The sequence below is a fragment of the Amyelois transitella genome, chromosome 5, assembly GCF_032362555.1.
Source record: "Amyelois transitella isolate CPQ chromosome 5, ilAmyTran1.1, whole genome shotgun sequence".
NCBI lineage: Eukaryota > Metazoa > Arthropoda > Insecta > Lepidoptera > Pyralidae > Amyelois > Amyelois transitella.
The window spans coordinates 2,640,732-2,665,636 of NC_083508.1; the positions used below are offsets into that span (position 1 = coordinate 2,640,732).

The window sequence follows — 24,905 nt, forward strand, 5'->3', positions numbered from 1 at the left end:
CTATATTATCTGTGCACCTCTCATTTTTTAGTTTGGGAGGAGTGGAATGCGTGTGTATTTCTTAGTTTTGGATTATTGTTTCTTTTGTATTTTCTGTTTAGTGGTGATGTGATTGTAAACCGAACAAAATGTGTACATTATAATTGTTGTATATTTATTTAAAAGTTACTTAGTGTTATTTTTTTCTATGGGCGTTGATAATCATGCAAAATGGCCAACGATTGGTGGTCATGTACCTGTTGTACAGAAGCACTAACTTGCTGGTTGCGTCTGAAGCTGTCTCCAGAGGAGATAGAACAACGATACAGAAGCAAAGAGATCGACAGAATACTGGAGAAGGATAAACAGACGTTGCGGCGACAGGTCAAACTATTACTACTAGGGGCGGGTGAAAGCGGCAAATCAACATTCCTGAAACAGATGAGAATAATACACAAAGTGAAGTTTGAGCCGGAACTGGTGCGGGAATACCAGCATGTGATTTACCAGAACATAGTGAAAGGAATTCAAGTGTTGGTGGATGCTAGGGATAAGTTGGCGATACCATGGGAAAACCCACGGAATTTGGACGTGGGACAGCAGGCGCTGCACTTTAATAGTACTGCGTCGCTGGACAGCAGACTATTCATGCATTATGCGCCGCATATACACTCCCTGTGGTTAGACAGGGCTATAAAAAGGGCATATGACAGGCGGAGAGAATTCCAATTGGTAAGTGACTATATCAATTACTCATGTTTGCTAAGTAAACAAAAGTTCTGTTCCTTTATAAGGCTCACCAGTTATTAAGTTGAAATAATGAGTATTTAAATTTGCATAATCATAGAATCAATTAAAAGTCAGTAAAAGTAATTTGTGTTGTGCCCATCTACATTTCCAGTAAAAAACTTTCCTAAAAAGTAAATGTTTTTATTTTAAAGAAAATGCGTTTGCTGTTAAATTTGTCTATAATGCAATTTTCCTTTGTGTATTTATATTGAAACAATGATTCATTGTGGTTAACTTTATTTGTTTACTTTTTGACCTTTCAATATTTGCCAAAGCCAAAATGTGTTACTTAAAAGTAGAAAAATGTATACCTTTTTATTTCTTTTACTTTATACATGCTAGTCATTGACTAGCATCAAATGTTACAATCATTAACTTATAAAATAAACATTTAAGAGCCAATTACAGGTCTTACTGATAAAAACAGTATAAAAAATTAATGGATAATTTCATTTGAAAAATTAAATTGGTCACTAACCAATTTAATTTGTCTCCTGCTCTGCCTTTTCCCATTGTTACTTACTGCATAGTTGTTTCCTTCTCTATTTTATTATTCTAGTGTGTAGGTAAAAAGAATAGGATCACTCCATCTCTTTCCCATGGATGTTGTAAAAGGAGACTAAGCGATAAGCTTTTAACTTGGGATCCTTCTTGTAGGCTATGGGCTATCATCTATTTGAAACTCAATGAGGCAAGCAGCTGAACTTGGCTTATCAGTCTTTACAAGACTTGGCTCTATCTACCCTGCAAGGGATATAGCCTTGATTACAGTATATAACTGTTTTTCAATAATTGATTTGAGTGCATTTGACCTTAATCTGCCTGGTGAATAAGCAAGATTAGGCCTAAGGTTTGTGCACACAGGCTCTATTAGTGCCTATTAGCTCTTGCCTTGAAAATCCACAAGTATGTATTGAGGAAGAGAGATGCAGGGAGGGAATTCCAAATCGCAGCGGTTCACATTAGTATTAAGTTAGTAACTTGAGACTATCAACCAAGCAATTGACTCATTTGGCAGTGTTATGTCTTGTAAGCTGATGCCTGACCTTGCATTGTGGTAACATCATCCTCAATGACAGTAATTCATACAAGAACTGGTATTATTTAATAATAACCTTATCACTTAAGTTGCTATTTGATGTTAGTTGGCAGTATTCAATGTATAACATTTAAATGAATTATATATTTTTTTTTAATATAAGCAAGTTACATTGGTAACTTAAATAGATCTGTTGCCTATGAAATGCCTCTGTGCTAGGATTAATTGGAATATCTCTCCTCAAGGTTCTCTATGTTTCTATGTTTTTTTTAATTCTCTCTGGTTGTTGTATTAGACCATAGTTTTCTGATCTTTACATCACCCTAATATGTAAAGTTATATTGGCAGCTTAGAGATAACTAAATTTACTACATGCTGTTGGGCCAATTACGAATATTGATAGGGACATGCCTGATCTTATGTTTTCTTCCTCTTTATCCCTCGGAGATGGAGAGAGTGACAAGACAAATATGCATTGTAAACATTCATAAATAGTCCTTTGGTTAACATACAAAAATAATAGAAAACCTTATTTTATCTGCAGCTTTGCAAGCGCGAATTTAATGACACCTACAAAAGGATGCGTGTTTTTCAAAAATCCCCAGGGAACTTTAGTTTTAAGGGGATGATAGGTACTCTTTGTCCTTTTACAGATTTTTATTTTTATTTATATGTATGTATGCGAAATTTCAATATTGGTTCATTTTGACGGCCTCTGTGGCGCAGCGGTAGTGCGCTTGTCTGTGTCACCGGAGGTCCCGGGTTCGAATCCCGGTCAGGGCATGATGAGAAACGAACTTTCTCTGATTGGCCTGGGTCTTGGATGTTTATCTATATAAGTATTTATAATAAAATATAGTATCATTGAGTTAGTATCTCGTAACACAAGTCTCGAACTTACTTCGAGGCTAACTCAATCTGTGTTATATAAAAATAAAAAAAAAAAAAAAAAATAAAAAAAAAAAAAATTAGATAACGCATGAAGAAATAACAAACAAATAAAACAAACATTTTCGCATTTATTATATTAATTGGGATACATTGGTATTAATTCTGCCGTCTGCCGGAGGTAGGAAAAAATCGCGAGGAATCTTGCACATTCAGGCAACTGGATGTGTAACCATGGTCTCATATGGGTTAGGTTGCCCTGCAAAAGGATGGTCTGATGGGATTTTCTTCGTGTAAAAACGTGAGTCATCTAATTCGGGATCCTGGTCAATAGCGCACCGCGGGCCCCTCTCTCGTGGTGAGGATATAACCGGGCCCGCCCCGGGAGATTCGCCGCGACTAGGCCAGTTCTTAGTCGTTTTTGCGTGTGAACTTTTTACATATGGTGGATAACCACTATATGTGAAAATGAGCACCTGTGTTCATTTTCTGTGTGCTCATTATGATGTAAGCACTTATAAACCTCTGAACTCCCAAACAATCTTTTGAGTTTATAATAATGCCCTGTAGAATGTCACTCAAGAAAGATGTAAGAGAAATTCGATTTAATGATGTGAGCTTAACAAAGGGTGATGCAATTGAATGCAATGTGATGCAAAGTATTTGGCAGTGGCTTGTTAAGCATAATGATGAGTGTGGATTTCCAATTATCATAGGGCATACGTTCTGTAGGTTTTATATCAAATTAAATTTGCATGTGAAAGAAATAGTATCAGGATTTTAAAAGGGAAGGGTTTCCTCATGTTAAGAGTATAAATGAAAGTGTAGTACATATATAGACTGACTATTCACAGTCACTCAGTACCTATGTACGTTGGTAGGGTAATGACCTAGGCGAACGTACTTTGATCATTGATCAGCACGTCCTAGTGAAAGTTTAGGTCAAGAGTAAGTACCTCGTATGATTGCACGAAGAGTGTAATGAATGTAGATAGCGGAAAGTGTCCAGGGTTCGTGGTAAGTGGAAATAGTCGCTGCCTATCCCTCCGGAAAAGAGGCGTGATTTCATGTAATTATCGTATTTGTCTCGAGGTTAACGTAAAACTTTAAAGAGTAAGTGAGGTTATATAATAAGACATATAGGTATAAACCTTGTTGAAATTCGTGAATAGCCATGCAGGAAACGAGCGTTCCTATTCTTCCCTGTTGTAAGCTACGCCGCCAACCTAGTTCTTGAACCCATTAGATGGTAATCTTTGGATGCTAATTAACTGGTGCGCTAGTTATCGATCAGCGACCTCTATGTGACTGGGTTTATTGGCTTAATTCTATCATTAATAGTTGTATTACAGGTGCTGCCATAGATACCGGAATATTCCAATTGCTATGGTTGTTACAAAGGACTTCCACTGCCGATTAATTTCTGAATCTTGTACTGTTCCCCAGGGATAAGGAGTAAAATTGAAAAGATAATACTAAGACAATGGCTTAATCATTACTAGCTACTTATAATCGATAATCCAGGCAACGTCCTGGTAAAGGGTCAGGTCAAAAGTACCCGAAACCGCCGAGCTTGCATGAAGAGAGTTATGAATGTGGATGAAGCAGAGGAAGTATGCAGGGATCGTGGCAAGTGGAAAGAGGTAGTCTCTGCCTACCCCTCCGGGAAAGAGGCGTGATTTTATGTATGTATGTATGTATCCAGGCAACGAGTTCACTTTCATTAAGAAAACAGTGGCCGTTTATATCTACGTCGGTTCACATAAGCCTTGATCCATAAGTCAATAAGTTTCTTAATTTATATTCTTCTAAAAATTCCTCACCATCCGTTTTCCTTATTTCCCGGTTGCGTCTTCCTTGAGCAGAAGGCCGGCTTCTGGCCATGACCATAACCCAAAGCACACAAGTGTTGTTGCACACACATTTAGAGGGTTTAATCATGACAATTGACAAAGCATACGTCTTATGTTCCCTCTCTCTCTGGGTCTAAGGTTAAATTAAGAGATAGAATGAGCATATAGTTAACGTTTCTAAGTACAGTTCGATCGGCTGCCATTTGACCTCAATTTTGCACCCTGGTAGAAAATCCGTAACACGGCCTTCCTCGATTGAATTTTTAAAGCATTCTTCCTCATGCAATTAAATTGAAAACACAGAAATTGCATTTGTTATCTGTATGGATTAGTCATAGAGCCGGTTGCATCATGCGTCATGTACTTGTACAAGATACAGGCTCTTTATGCCGCAGATCACCACAGAGCATTTAGTCTAATCAGTAGTATTGAATTATAAATAATATAAGACCATAGAAGTGGCAAGTACTGGTGAATTTGACGTCGAAAGTAATGGCTTTAACACCTGTTCCATATTGCACCTCAATTCTTATTCTTAGCTTTATAAGAAAACTACGTGATTTTCAAAACGACAATGCGTCATTACTTTTGTCTAATATTATTCTGATTTCCCTGAGTCGACGTAGATATAAACGGCCACCATTTTCTTAGTGTTTTTTTAATAAAACTGTTCTCGTTGCCTGTATTGTCGATTATATGTAGTAATTGTTTAGACAGGCGGTTTCCTATCTAGGCAGCTTACAAATAACCGAACTAACTAGATCTTCAATGCTGAATTATATATTGCGTCTATACTGGTCTGATAGCAAAGAAAAACATAGTGCGTGCCAGCGGCTTCCCTTCCGTCCGTCATTGCGCAGAAAACGTCATCTAGCGATTAGATGAGCTGGCTTGCTAGCTAGCTTATGTTAATGACTCCAATACAGCTAAACGAAGCTTTTGTAGTGTTGTCATGCTTCTCCCTAGACACGAGACTATTTTAAATAAGGAATTATTTTTTGTTACACTAACTAGTCAAAAGCTTAATCTTACGTAAAGCTTCTTTGTATATTTTGTCCAGTTTGTCACGTGTTGTAAACGGTATTTGTTTCTGAAAATATAATTAAATCATTATATTTTTTGCAATTTTTAATCAAGCATTTTGTAAAGTAGAACTTCTTTATCGTTAAACTCTTGACAGAGTGGTCGTGGTCGTCATGTAGTCGTGGACTTGGAGGTGACAGTGGAAACACTTGGCCCGATATTTCGCCATTTTTCTCTGTTCGAAGTCATCCTACTGCAGTTTCTAATTGATTGGCCCACAATAGAATTTTTATGGGTGTTCTAACGCGTATATAGAACTACGTGACACATATTTATGGAACCCATAACTAATTACTTAAACTTAGTTTGACTAAGTGGTTATTACAAATAATTAAATATTCCTATATACCTACCGTCACATTATAATGATGTCATCCATCAGTACGACCGTCCCAATTCTAATAAATAAGCCGTGACTTTCGGTAGTAAATTGTGGTAATTCGTCGTCCAGATGCCTCGATTTTATTGATCTATGGAATGAAATAATTATTAAATGTCGTGATTTGAAATAAACGATTGCCAAGTCTTCATATTTTTTGCGTTTACCAAGTTGGTAAACCAGAGTTCTGTCTTAAAAAAAATACGGAAATTGTTATCTTACCAAGTCATCACGGATTACAGGCGTTTGGCGCTGTTTGGCTATTCACGAAACTAAAACATATTTTATCTCTCTTTCCCGAATCCCAAATGGTTCCGATATAGGTTGCTTTATTTGATTTTTACGAGTCGGTTACCTTATTCACTCCCCTAAAAAGCTCAACTGTTGCATTTCACTAACTGATCAAAAGACGTAGGTAGTTTTGAATAAAAATATTTTTCTAGTTACGGTAACTTGAATAAATTATTTTTATATATGAGCTAATAACTAAAAGCGATCAATCCATGTATATTTTGTTTGCAAACCCTTTATTGCCAATATAACAAATTACAAGGTATTTACAATAATTATTATTTGATAATTATTATTTTTAGTATAGTACATTATGTGATAATAATTATTTTATGCTGTTAAAAAGTTTTACGAAAGAACCTTTAGTATATCGTCCGTTTACTTGACAACGAACCATATTTCTGAATGCACTAGTTTTGTGTGTTCTTAGAGTCGATTCACACGGGACTACAAAGGTTTGGGTCGCATCCTGCTCTGCCGGAAATAACATTGTTCAAATTATTGTAACACACCTGTAAACTTCTTAATGAATCATAGCGTACAACATCACAAGTCATGTCAATACGGTTTCGTAATGCGATAAGTCGATTTCATTAAAACAATAGATAGTGTTATCTGTTTACACAGAACTATTCGTTGTTACGAACCCAATTATGAGAATTGAACGAATTATTCGATATCAGTTTCGGCGAGGTGTTTGAAGATTTTGTAATTTGTGAATAGTTGATATTATGTCGGATACTTAAAATAATACGAATAACTAAATATATGTACGGGACAAATTACACAGATTGAGTTAGCCTACTAACACTATAGGCATATAAACTTGGGATTCTTCTTTTAGGCGACAGGCTAGCAACCTGTCACTATTTAAATTTCGATCCTATTATTAAGCCTTGAACGCATTGAAAGCTATTGAACGTGGCCTATCAGTCTTTTGAAGACTGTTGGCTCTGTCTACCCCGCAAGGGATAAAGACGTGATAATATAGTATGTATGTATGTATACTAACACTACACCACCAAATGAATCAGTTGAGATACTAACTCAACGATACTATATTTTATAATAAATACTTATAAAGAAAAACGTCCAAAACCCAGGCCAATCAAATTTGGAAGCAAACAAAATTGTTGTAAATCATACGAATGAATCCTTACTTTGCATGTTCTGTATCTTTATACTTTTAAGGAGACAGTTTTCTATATAGTTCATTTTTCATGAAACCTGACCTACCCAAACTTGAAACATTGTAGATGGTAAGAATGCTTTTTCGCGGGATGCCTTCAAAAGTTTATGAAGGCGGTGGTACCTAGTACTATTGACATCCCGAAAATATTCATATTGTATGAATAGATTTTTTTCACTCAACGCTACATTTGACATAGTTTATGAAGAATCTTTAATACCTACGAGAAAGTGATCGTTTTGTATAATTACGTATTTTATTTACTCTTTATTTGACAAAAAAATTAAAAATAATAATGTGTCCTCACAGTGTGTACTGAAACCCTGAAGAGCACATATGTACGTTTTAATACCTACTTATTAATACTAATTATAATTTTGAATACGTTCCGTTTCGCCGCGTCAATTATAAAATTGTGATGTCAAGGCGCTGCCATTTTCCTGATGTATGCCTCGTTCAAGTTTTTATATGTAGTTAATGATATATTTTTTTTATTCTGTGAATTCTAGGTATGTTTGGCCTTGATGTTCTATCGAGCGCAGGAAGCTTAGTGTGTTGGTATGGTATGCATTAACAATTACTTAGGGCTTAATTATCACATTGATTCACATGGGCAAGGTCCCGTGGTACATGTTAATTGCTCTCATTTCGTTCATAATATCCAACCTTACCTGCACCGTAATTACCAGAGTTAACTCCAATACTCGAATTTCAAGAATTACTGATGGTTAAAGTGAAGATCGAAAGGAAGAATTTCCGTTGCTTACTATCAAAACTTAGTGGGATTTTTTTGATGCACAAGTAGGTGCTTTTGTCTTTCAGGCTCGTCTCTATAAAATCTGTCGGTAAATTTATATTTTTTATACTACGTAGCGACTCCCGTCTGACCTTTGGAACCTTTTAGTGGGAACCCATATTAGATCTATGACGGTTACACATCCGCCTGCTTGCAGGTTTCCTCACGATGTTTTTCGTTTTTCATCACACATCACCGTAAGAAGCTATTGACGGCAATGTATATATAGGTACTATCCTATTATATCAAGTGAACTTTATAGATTGGTACAGTATAGTAATCTTATTACATTGGTAGTGCGTCCCATTTAATACAATTTTGTTTGATAGTGCTCCTTCCGCCCATGCACTCAATTGCTTCAAACGAGACAAAAAGCAATCTTTTTATTTATTTTATTCTCCATGTGTTCAATCATCTGGTTTTTCAAGATTCCCCGAGTAGTGAGTAATATCGTGACTAACATTTTATCGGCCAATTGCTGCTTTACTAACGCCTAAAATGAATACCAGAGCTCCTCTATAAAAATAAAGAAAAATTTTGTGCAAAGTCGATTATTTGTTTCAACCTTTCTTTCCTTGCATGATTATACGCAGGCGTTTGTATCACCCACGTCAATGTTAGCGTCACGTCACGTCATGTGTGTCAAAAAAGTATCCTATGCTAGAACGCGGGTTTTTAACTAATTTCATTCGAATCTGTCCAACGGTTTGGTTGGTAAAGCGAAACAGACAGACAGACTTTCGCATTTGTAGTATTAGTGAGGAGTGTAATGTTGATGATTATTTTTATTAAAGCTACTATTTTTCACGCGAAAACCAACTTGCATCAATAATCACGTCTAGAAAATCAATTTTGATGCACACACAAAGGGCAGGTTCACACTGAACATTTTAATAAACTAGTATAAATGCGGTTTACATACTACATAATTAAAATCCGGTTCAAGATTACATGTAGTTATGTCAAGGTGGGTCAACGGGCCTCCTTCAAAATGCAATAATAAATAACATTACATTTTTTTTTATTTTCCTTTCTATCGTGTCAACGACTCTAGAACTTAAGTATGGTTCAGAAGGTCCAGACGCATACGACTTTTAGTAAACTTATACACTGTATCCCCTATCCCTTTTACTTAGAAAAAGGCAAGGGTACTGTCAGACATCTTCGTTTAAGAACTTGACTATTAGAAGCAATTATTTTATAGTTTATCACTGTCGCATGAACGAACAAAGAATTATTATTAATCACATAAAAGCCATTGTTTGTTGCATACATATGGTAACAATATTGTGGCTTTGTTTCTTATCACACAGGAATTTTTATAGTATTGCTGAATGCACGTTCGAATGCAACTTTCATGTAGATGTCTCGTTAGAATTAATTAAATAATGAGCGATCTTTATTTTTAAGATAACACCTTGTCTATTAGTGGTTTCCTCTACAAGTCTACGTTTTCTTCTTTGATCTTGAGTTAGATTTTTTATTTATTTATTTATTTAAACTTCATGCACGTAAAATGTACAACAGGTGGACTTAATGCCACAAGGCATTCTCTGCCAGTCGAACCTTTGGACCAAACTGAGATGGATGTACGGGTAGTGCGATAACTGTAAAAAAAATTATATAAATATAAATAATAATAGGTTACTTAATACACTTGCATATAATATATTACAAACATAAGTATGACTATATATATAAAATAAACATACATATACTACATACATTGGATGATTGTGTAAAGTTTAAGGAAATCTACTGGTCAAAAAAAAGATCATGGACTTGCTCCCTGAATGCAAATCTATTAGGCACCTTCCGAATAGATTCAGGAAGAGAATTCCACAATCTGATGGCTTGCACTTGGAATGAATTCGACATGAATCCCAGGCGGTGAGCAGGAGTGGCCAGAAGAAGGTTTTCAGAAGAGCGAAGAGATCGAGCATGTGTAGCGCTTAAAAGTGGGAACTTCGATTTAAGATAATCTGGAGCACAAGGGTCATTGAGAATTGTATACAGCATACAGCATACAGGATAGGATTCTAGCTTTGCGACGAAGAGGCAGCCAACCAAGCTGAGAACGAAAGGAGGAGACATGGTCATATTTTCGTAAACCAAATATGAAACGAATGCAATTGTTGGCTAGTCTATCCAGCTTTAAGACAAGTTGCTGGTTCAAGTCACAGTAACATACATCTGCATAGTCAATTAAAGATAGGATAAGGGATTGACAGAGTAATTTTTTGGTGTTCTGAGGGAGGAAATTTTTAAATCTGTAAAGAGAACGAAGCGTACCAGTTACTTTGCGGCTTACTTTGGTAACTTGATTTACCCAGCTGAAAGTGGGGTCAATATGCAACCCAAGATCTTTGACGCTAGGGCAGTAAGGAATATTATTATGACCAAATTTAATAGGAGACACAGTTTCACAATTTAACTTGCTAAGTTGCCCAGAACTACCCACAATGATAGCCTGACACTTTTTCGGGTTCACAAAGATACCAAACTCTTTCGACCACTCAGCACTGTGATACAGATCATTATTTAACAGCGCTACAGCTGAGTTAATATCGTTAGCATCGCATGAATGGTAAAGTTGAAGATCGTCAGCATATAGATGGTAAGAAGTGGAAAGTCGAGTTGTGAGGGAATCAATGAAAATAGAGAAGAGTAGTGGAGACAGGATTCCACCCTGAGGGACACCAGAAGACAGATCTCGCCACGAAGAAAGGGTCTGGTCGAGGCGGACAGCTTGTTGTCGACCGCGAAGATAGGATGACAGCCAATCTAGGACGGTCGTGGAGAGATTATCCGTGTTGAATTTTTTTTTATTAATTTACTTATATCTGACTTCGCTTCTGGGTGTTTTATGTTTGTTACCATCTGAACATGACTTTTCTTCTATTTATAATAATTTTTTTATTTATAATTTGATATTTTTATGTATCTACTGTCGCATTATTTGACCTTTAGAAATGTATACTGGTTTACCTGCATACTTTTTATTCGTCAATTATTAATATTTTAAAGTATTAAATTATACAATACCATTTCGTTTTATACATGCATACATACATAAAATCACGCCTCTTTCCCGGAGGGGTAGGCAGAGACTACCTCTTTCCACTTGCCACGATCTCTGCATACTTCCTTCGCTTCATCCACATTCATAACTCATGCAAGCTCGGCGGTTTCGGCTACTTTTGACCTGACCCTTTACCAGGACGTCCTTAATTTGATCAAGTTACGTTCGTCTATTTCTTCCCACTCCGACATTTATTGTAAAAATTAGTACACGGGTAGAAGTTAATATCGAACATTTTTATAGCCGACTTAATTCCCATTCGAATTACGGACGCTTTAGTATATATTCAATTAGTTAATTAAAATGTTCATTAATTACTAACACAGCACTATATTTACCACTGCATTATACATATAGGCGGTTGATTTGCATGTATTGACGTGGTGGAATTTTTAAGACAATGCCAATAAAAACTAAGTTGGTTATAAAAAATGTTTATTCGTTTTGGTTGTTCTATCTAAGTAGCATCTTTAAATGGACACTGAAAATATATAATCATATATTTCTATTATCAACATATATATAGTTTTGCTTTGTCTGTCCGTCATCCTGTTTGTTCATTTTCGCAGATCAGTTCAATTTACAAGTAAAAAAGGAATTGGCATGAATATAAATAAGTAACGTAATCAACATTAGATCTTTATTTGTAAAGTATTCAAGATCTAAACCTTTTCTATTGATTAGGGCACTTAAGTAAATGTGGACAATTTTGGTATGTTTTTGTTGAAATACATTTATTTATTAATTCATATACCCGTTTTAAGTAAATCTCAATGAAACATATGTCATAATGGACTTTAGCTGTTAACCACAACTTATTTAAGAAAGATTGTGTCTTATTATTTAAGTATCTAAACAAATGAACTATAACAACATGCTGATTGATGATATCACGCGTGTTTAAGATAATTAATAAAAAAATCGCACATTAACACAATAGGCTATTTGACTATATTAAAAATATACATTTTTTTTATGTCATCAGCCTTAATATTATTTTTTTGGAGCGATTTGTATTAACGCGAGATAAAAATATTGCATTATTTTAACAAAATCCGTCTCAGAAAATTAGGGGTTTTTATGCAGCTGTCACGTGACTAAAAACGAACGTGATTGGCTATTTCTATTATGACGTCAATTATCCATAAACAGACTGTGGATCGTACCGTTCCTTAGTGTTCGCTATTATTTTTCAAGATTTTATAAGTGTTTGATCGCTCAGGATTACTCAGATAACTTAGGTATTTAATAATGGAAACCAATTCCGCGAAAGCTGACAGTCGAAACCTACCAAAAGGACGCAATAATGGTTGGCGTCTTCTTCAAAAACAATCCAGATTTCTATGCTGCCGAACTGAGGAATGAGTAAACATCAATGTGAGTATATCTTGGTAACCACTGATCTTAGATCATTATCTGAAACCACTTCTTGCGAATATTCAAATCCATCGGCATAGAAAAAAACGATTTCGTAGGAGATTTTATTGTTGTATTAGTGCATTTAGGCACTGCACAACATTTATAGTAACTCATTTTAATAATTTTCACACATATGACGTGGCAAAAGTTAAATAAAACAAGAGAAAATAAAAACTTTTCGAAACACCAACAAGCTTTGTATGATATTTACACGAAATTTACGTCACTGCATGCCATGGCCGCCATATTGCTAAAAGTCGCGTTTTGGCGGCATATTTGAAAATTTCATTTTCTTTTCAGATTTTTTAATATAATAGCTGTAATAAAGGCAGAAAAGTATTTTTGTAGGGCTCCTTATAAACAAATAAATACCCTAAGATAGTTTTTAGAATTTTGTCAAATAGCCTATCGTGCGCTATCCATTATTGTTTTAGCGAATTCAGCGATACTGTGTACATTAATGTTTAACGGTTTCAAACTATGAAGAACCGTTAATTATTTCAACATTTCTTGTTAGTTTAATTGTTTTATAGAGATACAAATAAAATATATGGATTTTCCCGTTTTGTCATGTTGACTGGTGGTTATTTACATTATAAAGTAGCTGCGATGGACAGACAATAAACGTTTTAAGTATTCATACAGCACGGTGTTATAAATAGGTGTTCGTACTATACAAGAATCAATAATGCTTAGAGATTTATTTTGCCAATCAAACAATGGTGTTTGCAAATTATAGTTTAATTTCTTTCAACTTTTTAACTGAAGGTACAGATTTTAACGCTTTGTACGTATTAATAAGCTAATAGTTGTGTAAAAAAAAAAAAAAAAAATTTAAAACTATATAATTATAAGAAAACTCCACATAAAGTCTGTCACAAAACATGGCGCGCTCACAACCAAACGTCAGAGTGAAATAATAGTGACGTGACACATTGAACCGATAAAAAGTGTGATGTTCTGAATCGGTTGATTGCTTGCGGTTATTAGTTTATAAAAAAATGTTGTTATCAGCTAAGTACATGCTTAGTCAAATGGTTACAAAATTAGCAAAATGCGTAGTTTATTGTTTTGATTGCATCCTTAAAATATAGTTGCCGATATGATTTATTCAAGCTCTAGTGACTTCCCCTAACGAAAGAATAGAACAGAATATTCATTTGCTTATGACTAGGGTTTAAGTGTGTTTTTAAGAAACACCATGAAAACATTTTTGTTGCTTTCTTGTCACTATTCTTACTTGGGATTTTTGATAGTTAGTGAAAACCTTTAATCGATTCTTTGCTCTTATTCTATCTAAAAGAGTCTTGTGCTTATTGTCTCTGTCTTTGTAAGAGAAAGACGTGAGAGATGATGGGTACCATACAATTCAGTATGGTTCACCGTCGCATATGGTTGGTATATAAATTAATAAGGACAGAATTAAAAACAAAAGCCACACAAAGACATGCAAAAGTCGTAGAGCAGATCCAGGCTAAGAGACGTGAGTCGCGAACGACGAGGCATGCTAGTAAGTGGGAGTAATACCGACTTCGTCCGCGTGGAATAGTTATTTTGGGCAACATTAAAGCCCTCAAGGATAAATAATTAAGATAAGTAGTTCCTGAGATTAGCGCGTTTTAACAAACAAACTCTTTAGCTTTATAATATTAGTATAGAGCTAGCCTACTTAAACAAAGTTATAGGCAGAAAAAAATATGTTTGTCAGCTGAGTTATTAGTTCGTTTTTAAGTGCCAAAGTGCCTCCTGCAACGCGTAAATAATGGACTTGTTTCTGGGGAAACGCGGCGGGGAGTGACACGCGGAAATTGCCTTATCGGGAAATATGTTTAACTTAATTTTAACATTAACGCAATCATACCAAGAAAATCTATACCGGTTCATGGTCAGCAAGGCGTTCGTCTCTACTTCCATAGGCTACGGTATTTACCGTAAGTATTTACTTACCGTCAATTTAACCTAATGATGTAAGTGACCAGTACCACACCATAGTTAAATATATCAATACATACATATATTATACTATATCCCTTCCGGGGTAGACAGAGCCAACAGTCTTTAAAAGATCGATAGGCCACGTTCAGCTGTTTGGCTTAATGATAGAATTGAGATTTAAATAGTGACAGGTTGCTAGCCCATCGCCTAAAAGAAGAAGCCTAAGTTTATAAGCCTTTCCCTTAGTGGCCTTTTACGACATCCATGGGAACGAGATGAAGTGGTCCTATTTTTTATTTTATTGGGATTCTTTTAGGCGACGGGCTTACAAGCTGTCACTTTACATGAATCTCAATTCTATGAGTAAGCCAAACAGCTGATTGTGGCCTCAGTATTTTCAAGACTGTTGGCTCTGTCTACCCCGCAAGGGATATAGACGTGATAATATGTATGAATTAGTTGAGATTCTAACTCAACGATACTAATTTTATCATAAATACTTATAAAGAAAAACGTACAGAACCCAGGCCAATCAAATTTGGAAGCAAACAAAATTGTTGTAAGTCATACGAATGAATACTTACTTTGCATGTTCTGTGTGTCTTTAAACTTCTAAGGAGACAGTTTTACAAACGTGATATATGTATGTTTGTATGGTTTTAATCATAAAACGTCACATAATCTCGACATGATAGGATAGCCCATTTACAGCATGTAAACTATTATATTTTGCGGAATATACAGAAAATACTTAATGTGGTTTTTCTATATTGCTGAGGTTAGGTAGGAGAAGCTTCGTGTAAAAATCTAAGTATTCCTCTTCAGGATCGTGGTCACAAGCGAACCCCTCAGCCGATGCCGACGCCGATGATACATCTTAAGCAAAAAGATAATGCCCACCACTAGACTATACAGTAACTTGATGTTTGCTAAGGGAGTATGTACTTACAATTTAGTTTGGCATAATGCCAACCCAAGTTAAACGTTAGGACACGGGGCTACCAAAGTTCTCACGTGAGTCTGTTCTATTGCTATATTATATATGTACAAGCAAATCAGAGTAGCTGTTTAATATCAAATACAGGTTGCTAGCACAAACTGTTCCGATAGAAACTTATAGTACACACGTCACCATAAAGTGATTCATACAATTTCGTAATTGGATAATTATGATCGCACGTCGAGAAGTGGAGGATCACGTGACGTGTTAACAACACGTATGTAAACTACATCGGCAGGGAAAGTTGAATGGATGTAAATTAGGTGTATTTGATTAATTGATGTCTGCTCTTTGATAATAAAGTTCACTTTCGTGCATTTCTATATATACATACTCTTATTATAGTCAATATTAGATTACTAAATAGTTTATTCTCCTGTTGGTCCTTTTTATTACTTATTTCTTCGGATGACACAGAAGGAGACAAAATACGCATGTCTTTGTTCAACCGATGTGGAAAAGAAAAGCTCAATTTTTATGATGTAATGTACGTATAGTCACGTAGGATATACCTATCTATTGCGGGATAGAAAGAGCCACAGTCTTGAAAAGACTTAATAGCCACGTTCAGCTGTATGGCTTTCTGATAGAATTTAGATTAAAAAAAAATAGATCTATATATAAATTAATGATTCGAAGTTTCAGCACTAATTAAATTTCTCTTAATTCCAGAGCGATTCAGTGAGCTACTTCTTCGACGACCTGGAGCGCATAGCGAGGCCCGACTACATCCCATCGCACCAGGACATCCTACACTGCCGGAAGGCCACCAAAGGCATCACGGAGTGTACCATCAACATCAATAATGTGCCATTCGTGTTTGTGGACGTCGGTGGTCAGCGGACGCAGCGGCAGAAGTGGACGCAGTGCTTCGATTCCGTCACGTCGATACTGTTTCTCGTGTCGTCGTCGGAGTTCGACCAGGTCTTGTCGGAAGACAGGTAAATATTCATCATTATTGAATCAAGGAATAACTTAACTATCCTTCATTTTCGAAGAAGCAAAACCTTTTGAGAATCGAGTTTGTGCCCTGCATTCCTAGAGAACTACCAGTATTACGATGAGGGAAAACATCGTGAGGAAATCTCCACATTCAGACAACTGGATGTGTAACAATGGATTCCACACGGGTTAGGTTTATCTGCAAAGGTTGCGGAGGTCATATGGGAGTCGCTTCGTGTAAAAACTGACTCACCCAATCCAGGATTCATGGTCAAAGGCATACCACGGGCTCCTCTCCAGAGAGGTGAGGAGGAAGAAGAAGATTACGAGTATAACCGCCTATCAATTATAAGTCCGCTGAATTTTAGCTTGTGTGTTTATATTTAATAGTAAATGCCTGCGGTTTCGACTGCGTTAAAAATTGTTGTACCGTTCCACACAAGGAACCCACCAATCACAGCCCATACGACTGGGTTGCTTGAGACTAAGTAAAAATGTCAGTCAATTGGTTTGTTTTCGTTTTGTACTGACGTTTACGCCACATTTTCTTTTAATTCCAGGGAAACGAATCGTCTGGAAGAAGCGCTGAACATCTTCGACACTATCGTGAACAACGTGAATTTCAAGGGCATTTCCATTATATTATTCCTTAACAAATCAGACTTGCTCGCGAAAAAAGTCGCGAGTAAAGAGACGGACATACGCTGGTTCTACCCACAGTTCACTGGGGATCCCCACAACCTTCGCGACGTTCAAATGTTCCTTCTAAACATGTTCGCGAATGTTCGGAGGGAGCCAAAGACAACTTTGTACCACCATTTCACAACAGCCATAGACACGCACAACATAGAGGTCGTATTCAACTCCGTCAAAGACACAATTCTCAATAGGAACCTCGAGTCGCTAATGCTGCAGTGACGTCATAAGTTGTAGTTTAATTGTGATACACGGTGGCAATATAATGTCCGCACTAATGTTTATTGCACGCTGTTTAAGAATTGTCACTGCAACTGGAAATCTTCATTCAAATTTTAAATTGAAGTTCCAAATTCGATTCAATGAAGAATAGCCGGATTTGGATTGGCTAAAAACTTATCAAAAAGTAAAGTGAAAACAGTGTAGATCTTCTGATTGGCAGTCTAAAAATTTTTGTATTGCTTGTTTTTTACTTGTTTTAGGAGTTGAAGATTTCTAGTTGCAGTGAAGAGTAATATAAATATTGTCAACATAATAGTGGATAGCACTCACGAAAAGACAAAGAAGTAATGTAGCGATTGGTTGTACAAACAGCCAAATAAAGTGTCAGTCATGGTGGTGTTTTGACCTTTGCCAGTCGGACATCAGCCTTGTTCAAATAAAGAGTGAACTGTCAAACGGCCATTTTGTATCGTCATATCTTAAAAGTCTACAAAGATGGTGGTACAAAATGTCAACGATTAAAAACAAGATAGTTACATGATTGTCTTGTTGTTTAAAACCAAAAATAAAATTCGCGGGAATGGGAATAATAAATAAATAAATACCCGTATGTTCGCATTAATAGTGACTGATAAATTATTTGGCAGTGAGTATAACATGGGTTTGTATAATATTGTTATGCAGTATGTATTTACCGAATGTTTCAATGTTTGATAATATTGTGTATAGTTATCATATTTGTAATGATAAAGTTTGTATATTAATGTATTTATGACCAAAAATTTAGATTTTGCACGAGGATTATTATCACTTTTTGAACAATTTTGGGTACGTTTCGCGTACGCTCAAGGGATGTATACAATACAGTCAACTCGTAGATTTTTTTATACAAGATGTAAACTGACTTAGCGCTAATTAATGACTATTTAAAAAGTAATGAATAAACATGTAACATCAGATGTCCTTTATGATTGGTTCTGAAATTGTAATGCTGAGTTGATGGGTTATTAATTATAAGGAAGACTGCGCACTAACGACATTAAAGATTTGTTAAAAAAATTGTATCAAAATTTTGTTATATGGAACACGTAACATTCATTTCCGTTATTTTTTGTCGACAAGTATGCGGTTTCCCTTGATCGATTATTGATGTATCAATTAGTCACAAATTGCTCTAGCGAGTGCCACAAACGGAAGAACCCAGTTTCTTCAAATTAGAAGACTCTCCCCCAGGGGAATAAAAATGTACATAGCGTCGATTGATTCGATATACTGTGATTGAATTTTTGTAAAACGTGGTAGGCTGTAAACAGCAACGAAAAGTATTTTAAAATTCAATAATATTTTGATTAAAGTTGGCTTGGTCGATGGACGTACAAATCAGCAGTTTTCCAAAACAACCCCTTGTAAAACATGATAATATTGTACAAATATCGCACTGCTATCTAAATTTTTTTTATAGCGCCCTCTAGTAGCAGAATAATAGCATGAATTCTCATTCGGTCACATGAACAAGTGGGCGTATAGCCATTGAGAGTAAGTGAAATCTAATATCGTAAAATTTTAAATTGAGAGGCCTTTATACCTTTTTTGTACGCCCATGGATACCTATATATAAATACGAGTAAAATAGCTCAATAAATTTCTAGGTGATTTACTATATTTTGTACGTACGACAGGACTATGGGGTATAATCAGAATATAACGCACATATTTGCAGTGGTCAAGATTATGACACGACTGATATGAGAGCCACTGTTTTACCAAGAAGGGCCTTAAAGGACTTGCATCCAGAGCCAAAAACAAATTTTAAAAAAAAAGGTCTATGGCTTATGGTCGGCATAGATCTAAACTTCACATACGAAATATTCCGTCCCTTGGCACATTTTGATAATCGTGCAATCTCACTAGTTCTATCGTCTTTAACTTAATTTTTTTTGTACAATTTACATAAATAATTTACACAAGTGTATGGGCACAAATCTGCATGCCAGAGATTAAATAAATTGATTTTACGGGTGGGCTTTATGAGATCTGACTTTGCTACTTTTTTTTAAACTGCATAATTATTTATCATAATAATTTAGCATAGTAAGGATTCGTAAGAAGCTTTAGTGTATTTATATTATATGACTAGATGTACTCTTATTTATTCATTGTAAATTTTTTATACGATCGGATAGTGGCTATGTAAATACCTCTTTAATTTTATTATGTACAAGATATACATAGATGTAGGCAACAATTATAAGTATCGATTAAATTTAAATTTTCAGTGTTGTAGGGATGAAATGATACTGCAATATTGTTTAATAGTCAGCGCATTTTCTTATTTTTTCATTATCGTTTTATTTTTGTATGCTACCTACCTAACGGTAAACTTATGAAATCACATTAGGTGTCGTTTCATCTCTAATGTATTAGAAAGAGGTATAATTTGCTTTGATTTTAACGATCACATAAAGGGTTGGGTATTGGAAAGTGATAAATGCATTTAGTAGTGCCATTTGTGGTGTAAAGAAACTTTGATTTATGTTCATGACTTTATAATTTATCCCATGTAGTTAGACAAACGATCACGATAAAAATACATCTGGAAGTCACTTTTTACAATATTCTTAAAGGAAATTTGTTCATTATGATCGGTTTTTAAAAAAGGAAAAACTTTGTTTTTTTTCCTATAAACAGTTTTTATTCCAGTTGGTTTTACAGTCAATGCGTGAACAGACATCAACCCTTCATAGTGTTATTAAAAAATCCGATATAAAGGGCGATAAGACAAATATCATGGCTATGAATTTATGATGATACTTGTTTGGTAGTCTCTTGATATTTACAAAAATGTAATAATTTGATCGATCAATTACAAAATAAGTTGATTAATAATACACAAATGAAGAATTATACCCCTATTTACTAGACTACTAACAAAGAAGTAAATTTTTATTTAACAAGTAGGATAATCGTTAATTAAACTTAACGATTATCCTACTTGTGACATGTAAAATTATCCTAATATAATAACGATTAGTACGAATTTTTTTGGAATGAGCAAACGCCTGTGATTGAACCATGTCGCATTTTATTTAAAAAAGAGGTTATAAAAGTAGATTTTGCCTAGCGTTTTTGTAATGAAAACCAACAAAATGCGAATCCTCATTATTATGAAGTCCGTTTGCTGTTCTGTTCCTGTCTTGTTGCAATAAAATGCTCGGAACGAATTATCTTTCGGCAATTCTGACCAATCACGTTATGTTTGTTAATTAACGGAATGCTGTGATTGGTTGATTTCTCCAGCTTCATCTCAAGTACAAGTAATTATTGTTACTTTTCACATTTGAAATGTTGCCGAGAAAGTAGATTTTTAATACTTGCAATTTTTAAATTTAACTCTCTTTTTATGACTATTATTATTTTTTAACTAATTTTTTAATAACCATGTGAGAAACTAGAAAAAGTTGAATATTTTTTTCGTGAAGTGATATAGCTCAAACTAGCAATAATATTTGGAACATTATTTCGTATGGATTTCAGATGTGATTGGATAAAATAAAATGTGTTATGACTCCGGGAAAGCTGAAAACAAAGGAATTACATATAATTTAATATTTTTGTTTATACAATTTTCTTTGGTCAGATTGGAAGCGGGTATGTTTTTGATAACAAAGAAAATTTGCATGTTCAGTGTAATGCATCGTTTATGAAATGTACTACAGCTTTTATGAAAAATTAAATATATGTGTATTCAATAATGAAATTGGTTTTCAAACAAAATTTACCTAATGAGTAACTTATGTGACACTTAATTTATAATTTAAAATGACGAATTTTAAAGCTACCGCTGACATACTAATTCTTCTGACCAAAATTAAAATAAAAGAAATATATGATAAATAGCCCAAAACATATTTATTTGCACTTTAGCCTGTTATTATAATTTAAACAGGTCAACCCTTCCTTTTTATCAACCTGTGTAAATTACAATGTAAATGTCATTTAAGACGAAGTTGTTTCCATTCAACGTTTTTCCACAAGCCGATGTAAAAAAAATATTTGTCTGTATCATGGGCTCAAAAAAAATATGAGATTGATACACAAGATCGTGGGACGATCGTGTAGTGTAAAGTATTGTGGGTCTCAAGTTAGCGACTAAGTCGACTTTGTGATTGGTAGTTCATGGGATGTTCAACACTATTTAGTACTGTTTAAGGTCTCTTATGGATTCGATCATACAGATCCGTGCCCGTGCCGCCAACGGAGCTTTAGTTTTATTATTGATTTATTACCAATATTTTTTCAAAACTTCGGACGGAACACATTATGCGTTATTCACGAACGTTAAAAGGTAATGTGCCTTTTCTTCTGTCTCTTTCAAACAGTTCAGTTAATATCAAATCTGGTAAAGATAAGACATAAGCCTTTTAATGTTTGTGAATAAGGGGCCTGGCCACGTCCCGGTCACGTCCCTTATGTTAGAGAAAGACCTTCTGTAATAATGTATGAATGATTGCAAGGAAAGCTCAAATAATGTATTAGTGCTCGTGCCGTCTCTATCTAGTACGTTGCGACACATATTAGTAAAATGAGAGACAGAACTATATTGCAGAGTTCGGTCTTAAAATTAACAATTAATGTAGTATTATAATTAAAAGATGAAGTAATATTGTCTTGTAACTATTGCTCATTAAATTATGGAACGCCAAAGGAAAGTGCTCAATTTTTGGACACTATTTTAGAAACAATCAAAAGTTTTATAAATAACTGATATCATACGAGAGAGAATTGTAAAGTCATATTTAAAATTATCGAGGCATTTTCCATATAATGTTCATTTTTCAGCGAAGTATTTAATAAAATATCCCTGTGAAGTTATCAGCATGCAAAATTTTATTGGGAAATGGTTCGTGTTTATTTGATTTCCACGTAAGGTGCTAAAGTATGTTTTCCAACGAAATCGCTTTATATGCAGTACCAAATAACCAATGTTGAACATTCCATGATACATGGATAATGTTAATGTTCGCTTCAGGTGCAGATTACTGGACGTCCATCTTGCACCATGTAGGCCTATAAGATATTCGATAGAAATAAGGTAATATAGCCCCCCTAGCCTGGTATATGAACGGTCGCTAGATATTGAAGGTGAACTAGATAATCAAAACGGTACATGCTGGGAAAAGTAATTAGAGGAAAAAGATAAATTATTGGTAAATAATTGACATGATTTTCTTTGAAATATTTTTTTCCAAGTATCCTTTTACGGAAGTCAATCGGATTGGATTAAACTCGCTGATCATTTGGTTATACACAGGGTGAAATATTTAAGACATACGTATATATAAAAGCGGAGACAAAAATGTATGGTGCAGCAGTTTCTATTAATTTTAGACGGTGGGCCTATTCATGTACTTTTGACATTATTTAACATACAATACATTAAAAATTCACTTTTATGTGACCTTGGCCTCGAACCCAGCAAATACATTTTGACGTGTCTAGTTTCCTTTTAATTGTATATTACGAATTTTAAACATACTGTTAGGAAGTCATTTACACTCATGTTATTTGTATGCTAGAGTGTCGACAATATCTTTTGGAATTTCTCTATATTTTGTATACAACCCAATATTTATTGTACAGTGTAATAAAATATCATGCATGTTTGGAATTTAATTTATTCCCATTCTAAACCCATTTTTAGAACTGTACAAGCCGGCCTCTGCCGAGGTATGCAGTGGTAACAAAATTGCCGAAATGTTTTTTTTTAAACTAAATTTATGAGATCATATTGCAGGCAGACTTTACGAGGATTCAGAATGGGGTCGGAAAAAATGCTGTTTAACAGCTTTGTATACCTAATAAATGAAAAAGCAGTATATATTAAAGCCGGAATTAGAAATGGCGGGCAACAGCTTTTAACAACATAAAAAAAAAATCTAGTCTATTAACAGCTTTTTCATCTAGACTAGAGAAATATATCTCTTATTTTTCTCGGTTACGCCTTGCTTCAAAGCTTCCGAATTACTCTGCCTGATTAATATGAAACATCTGGGCTCCAATCTAATTTAACATCCAGCGTATTAACTAATGAAATTACACAGCTATTCTTGCGGTAGTTATCCCTCAGTACGTATTATATAAGGACGTTTTGTGTAGAAATGTGTCGGAACAAGCGGTAGGAAATGGAGTTCTATTTTTGAAATAAGGGACTGAAATGCCGAAAAAAATCCAAACCAATATTTATGTACCTATTTATTTATTGAACAATTATACATTGAAAGATAAATAAAGGTACTAATATAGGCCAACTACAAACTTGTGTCTTAGTTGCATGCAGTTGTTCACACTGACTCGTCTGAATAAAAAGCACCGCCACTGCCACCATAAAAGTCTAATAACATAAACGATATATTATCATTATTTTGTTCAAGGCTTAATTTCGATGAGAATTTATAGATATTAAGTTATTATAGATCCTAAACCTCCCGTTCACTTTACCTATACCTACCTCACTAAAATTGGTCCATTAGTTTTTTACTATCAGATATCATGTTCGTCTACTTCACAATCGCTGATTTTAGTATCATATCTGTACCCGTATTCATTTAAAATACATTTACCGTACCTATATCTGGAGTTCCAAAGGGAAATTTAATTAAAACAGAACGTAGCATAGTTTGCAATCGTCGGCGTCCTCCGCCGGACCGGAGCGCGGAATGGGCATTGCTTAGCCTTTATTAAACGACACCCTGCGATACTGGAGTTAGACAGCATTTCTTTTGTCTGTTCTATCTAGAATTTTGGAGAAAACTTATAGTACGCATTGCTAATATTATAAATGCGAAAACAGATTTGTTTGTTCGTAATCTCTTTACGTGTTTTAAACTGAACAAATCTTCTTGAAATTGAGTATATTTAAGAGTGGAGAAGGACATAGGGTACTTTTCATTCTGGTAAAAACTATAGCTGCCGTGGGATCAGCGAAAGACTGTATTCTTTTGAAGGTGGGGCGTTAAAAGCTTGTATTCAATAAATCATAAACTAATTAACGATTAATACAATTTATAAGTACTTATAAATCTAACACGGTGCCTAATTCATATATTCTTAGATATATGTAAAATTATATTGTATGAGAGTTAAGACTTCAGGGATGGCTGTTTTAATTTAGTAAAACGCTGTGGTAATAGATAACATGGTTAAAAACGTACAATGCGTATTACAAGAAACGAACGTTGTACGTAGGTTATAAGATCAAGAAGTGGCTTACAAAGTCATAGGTAATATTTTGGTCAATATGACAAACCCGTCTAACACCAAGAC

The 24,905-nt window shown here is 34.8% G+C and overlaps 1 protein-coding gene across 1 annotated transcript; it reads left to right on the top strand.

Annotated features, from left to right (window-relative positions):
• The first annotated feature begins 23 nt into the window (after nucleotides 1-23).
• Nucleotides 24-23,244, top strand: LOC106138779 (guanine nucleotide-binding protein subunit alpha homolog). Its single transcript, XM_013340062.2, has 3 exons — nucleotides 24-711; nucleotides 16,395-16,663; nucleotides 17,225-23,244. Exons 1-3 carry the CDS (start codon nucleotides 211-213, stop codon nucleotides 17,580-17,582), a joined length of 1,128 nt encoding a protein of 375 aa, XP_013195516.1. The 5' UTR covers nucleotides 24-210; the 3' UTR covers nucleotides 17,583-23,244.
• The last annotated feature ends 1,661 nt before the right edge of the window (nucleotides 23,245-24,905 follow it).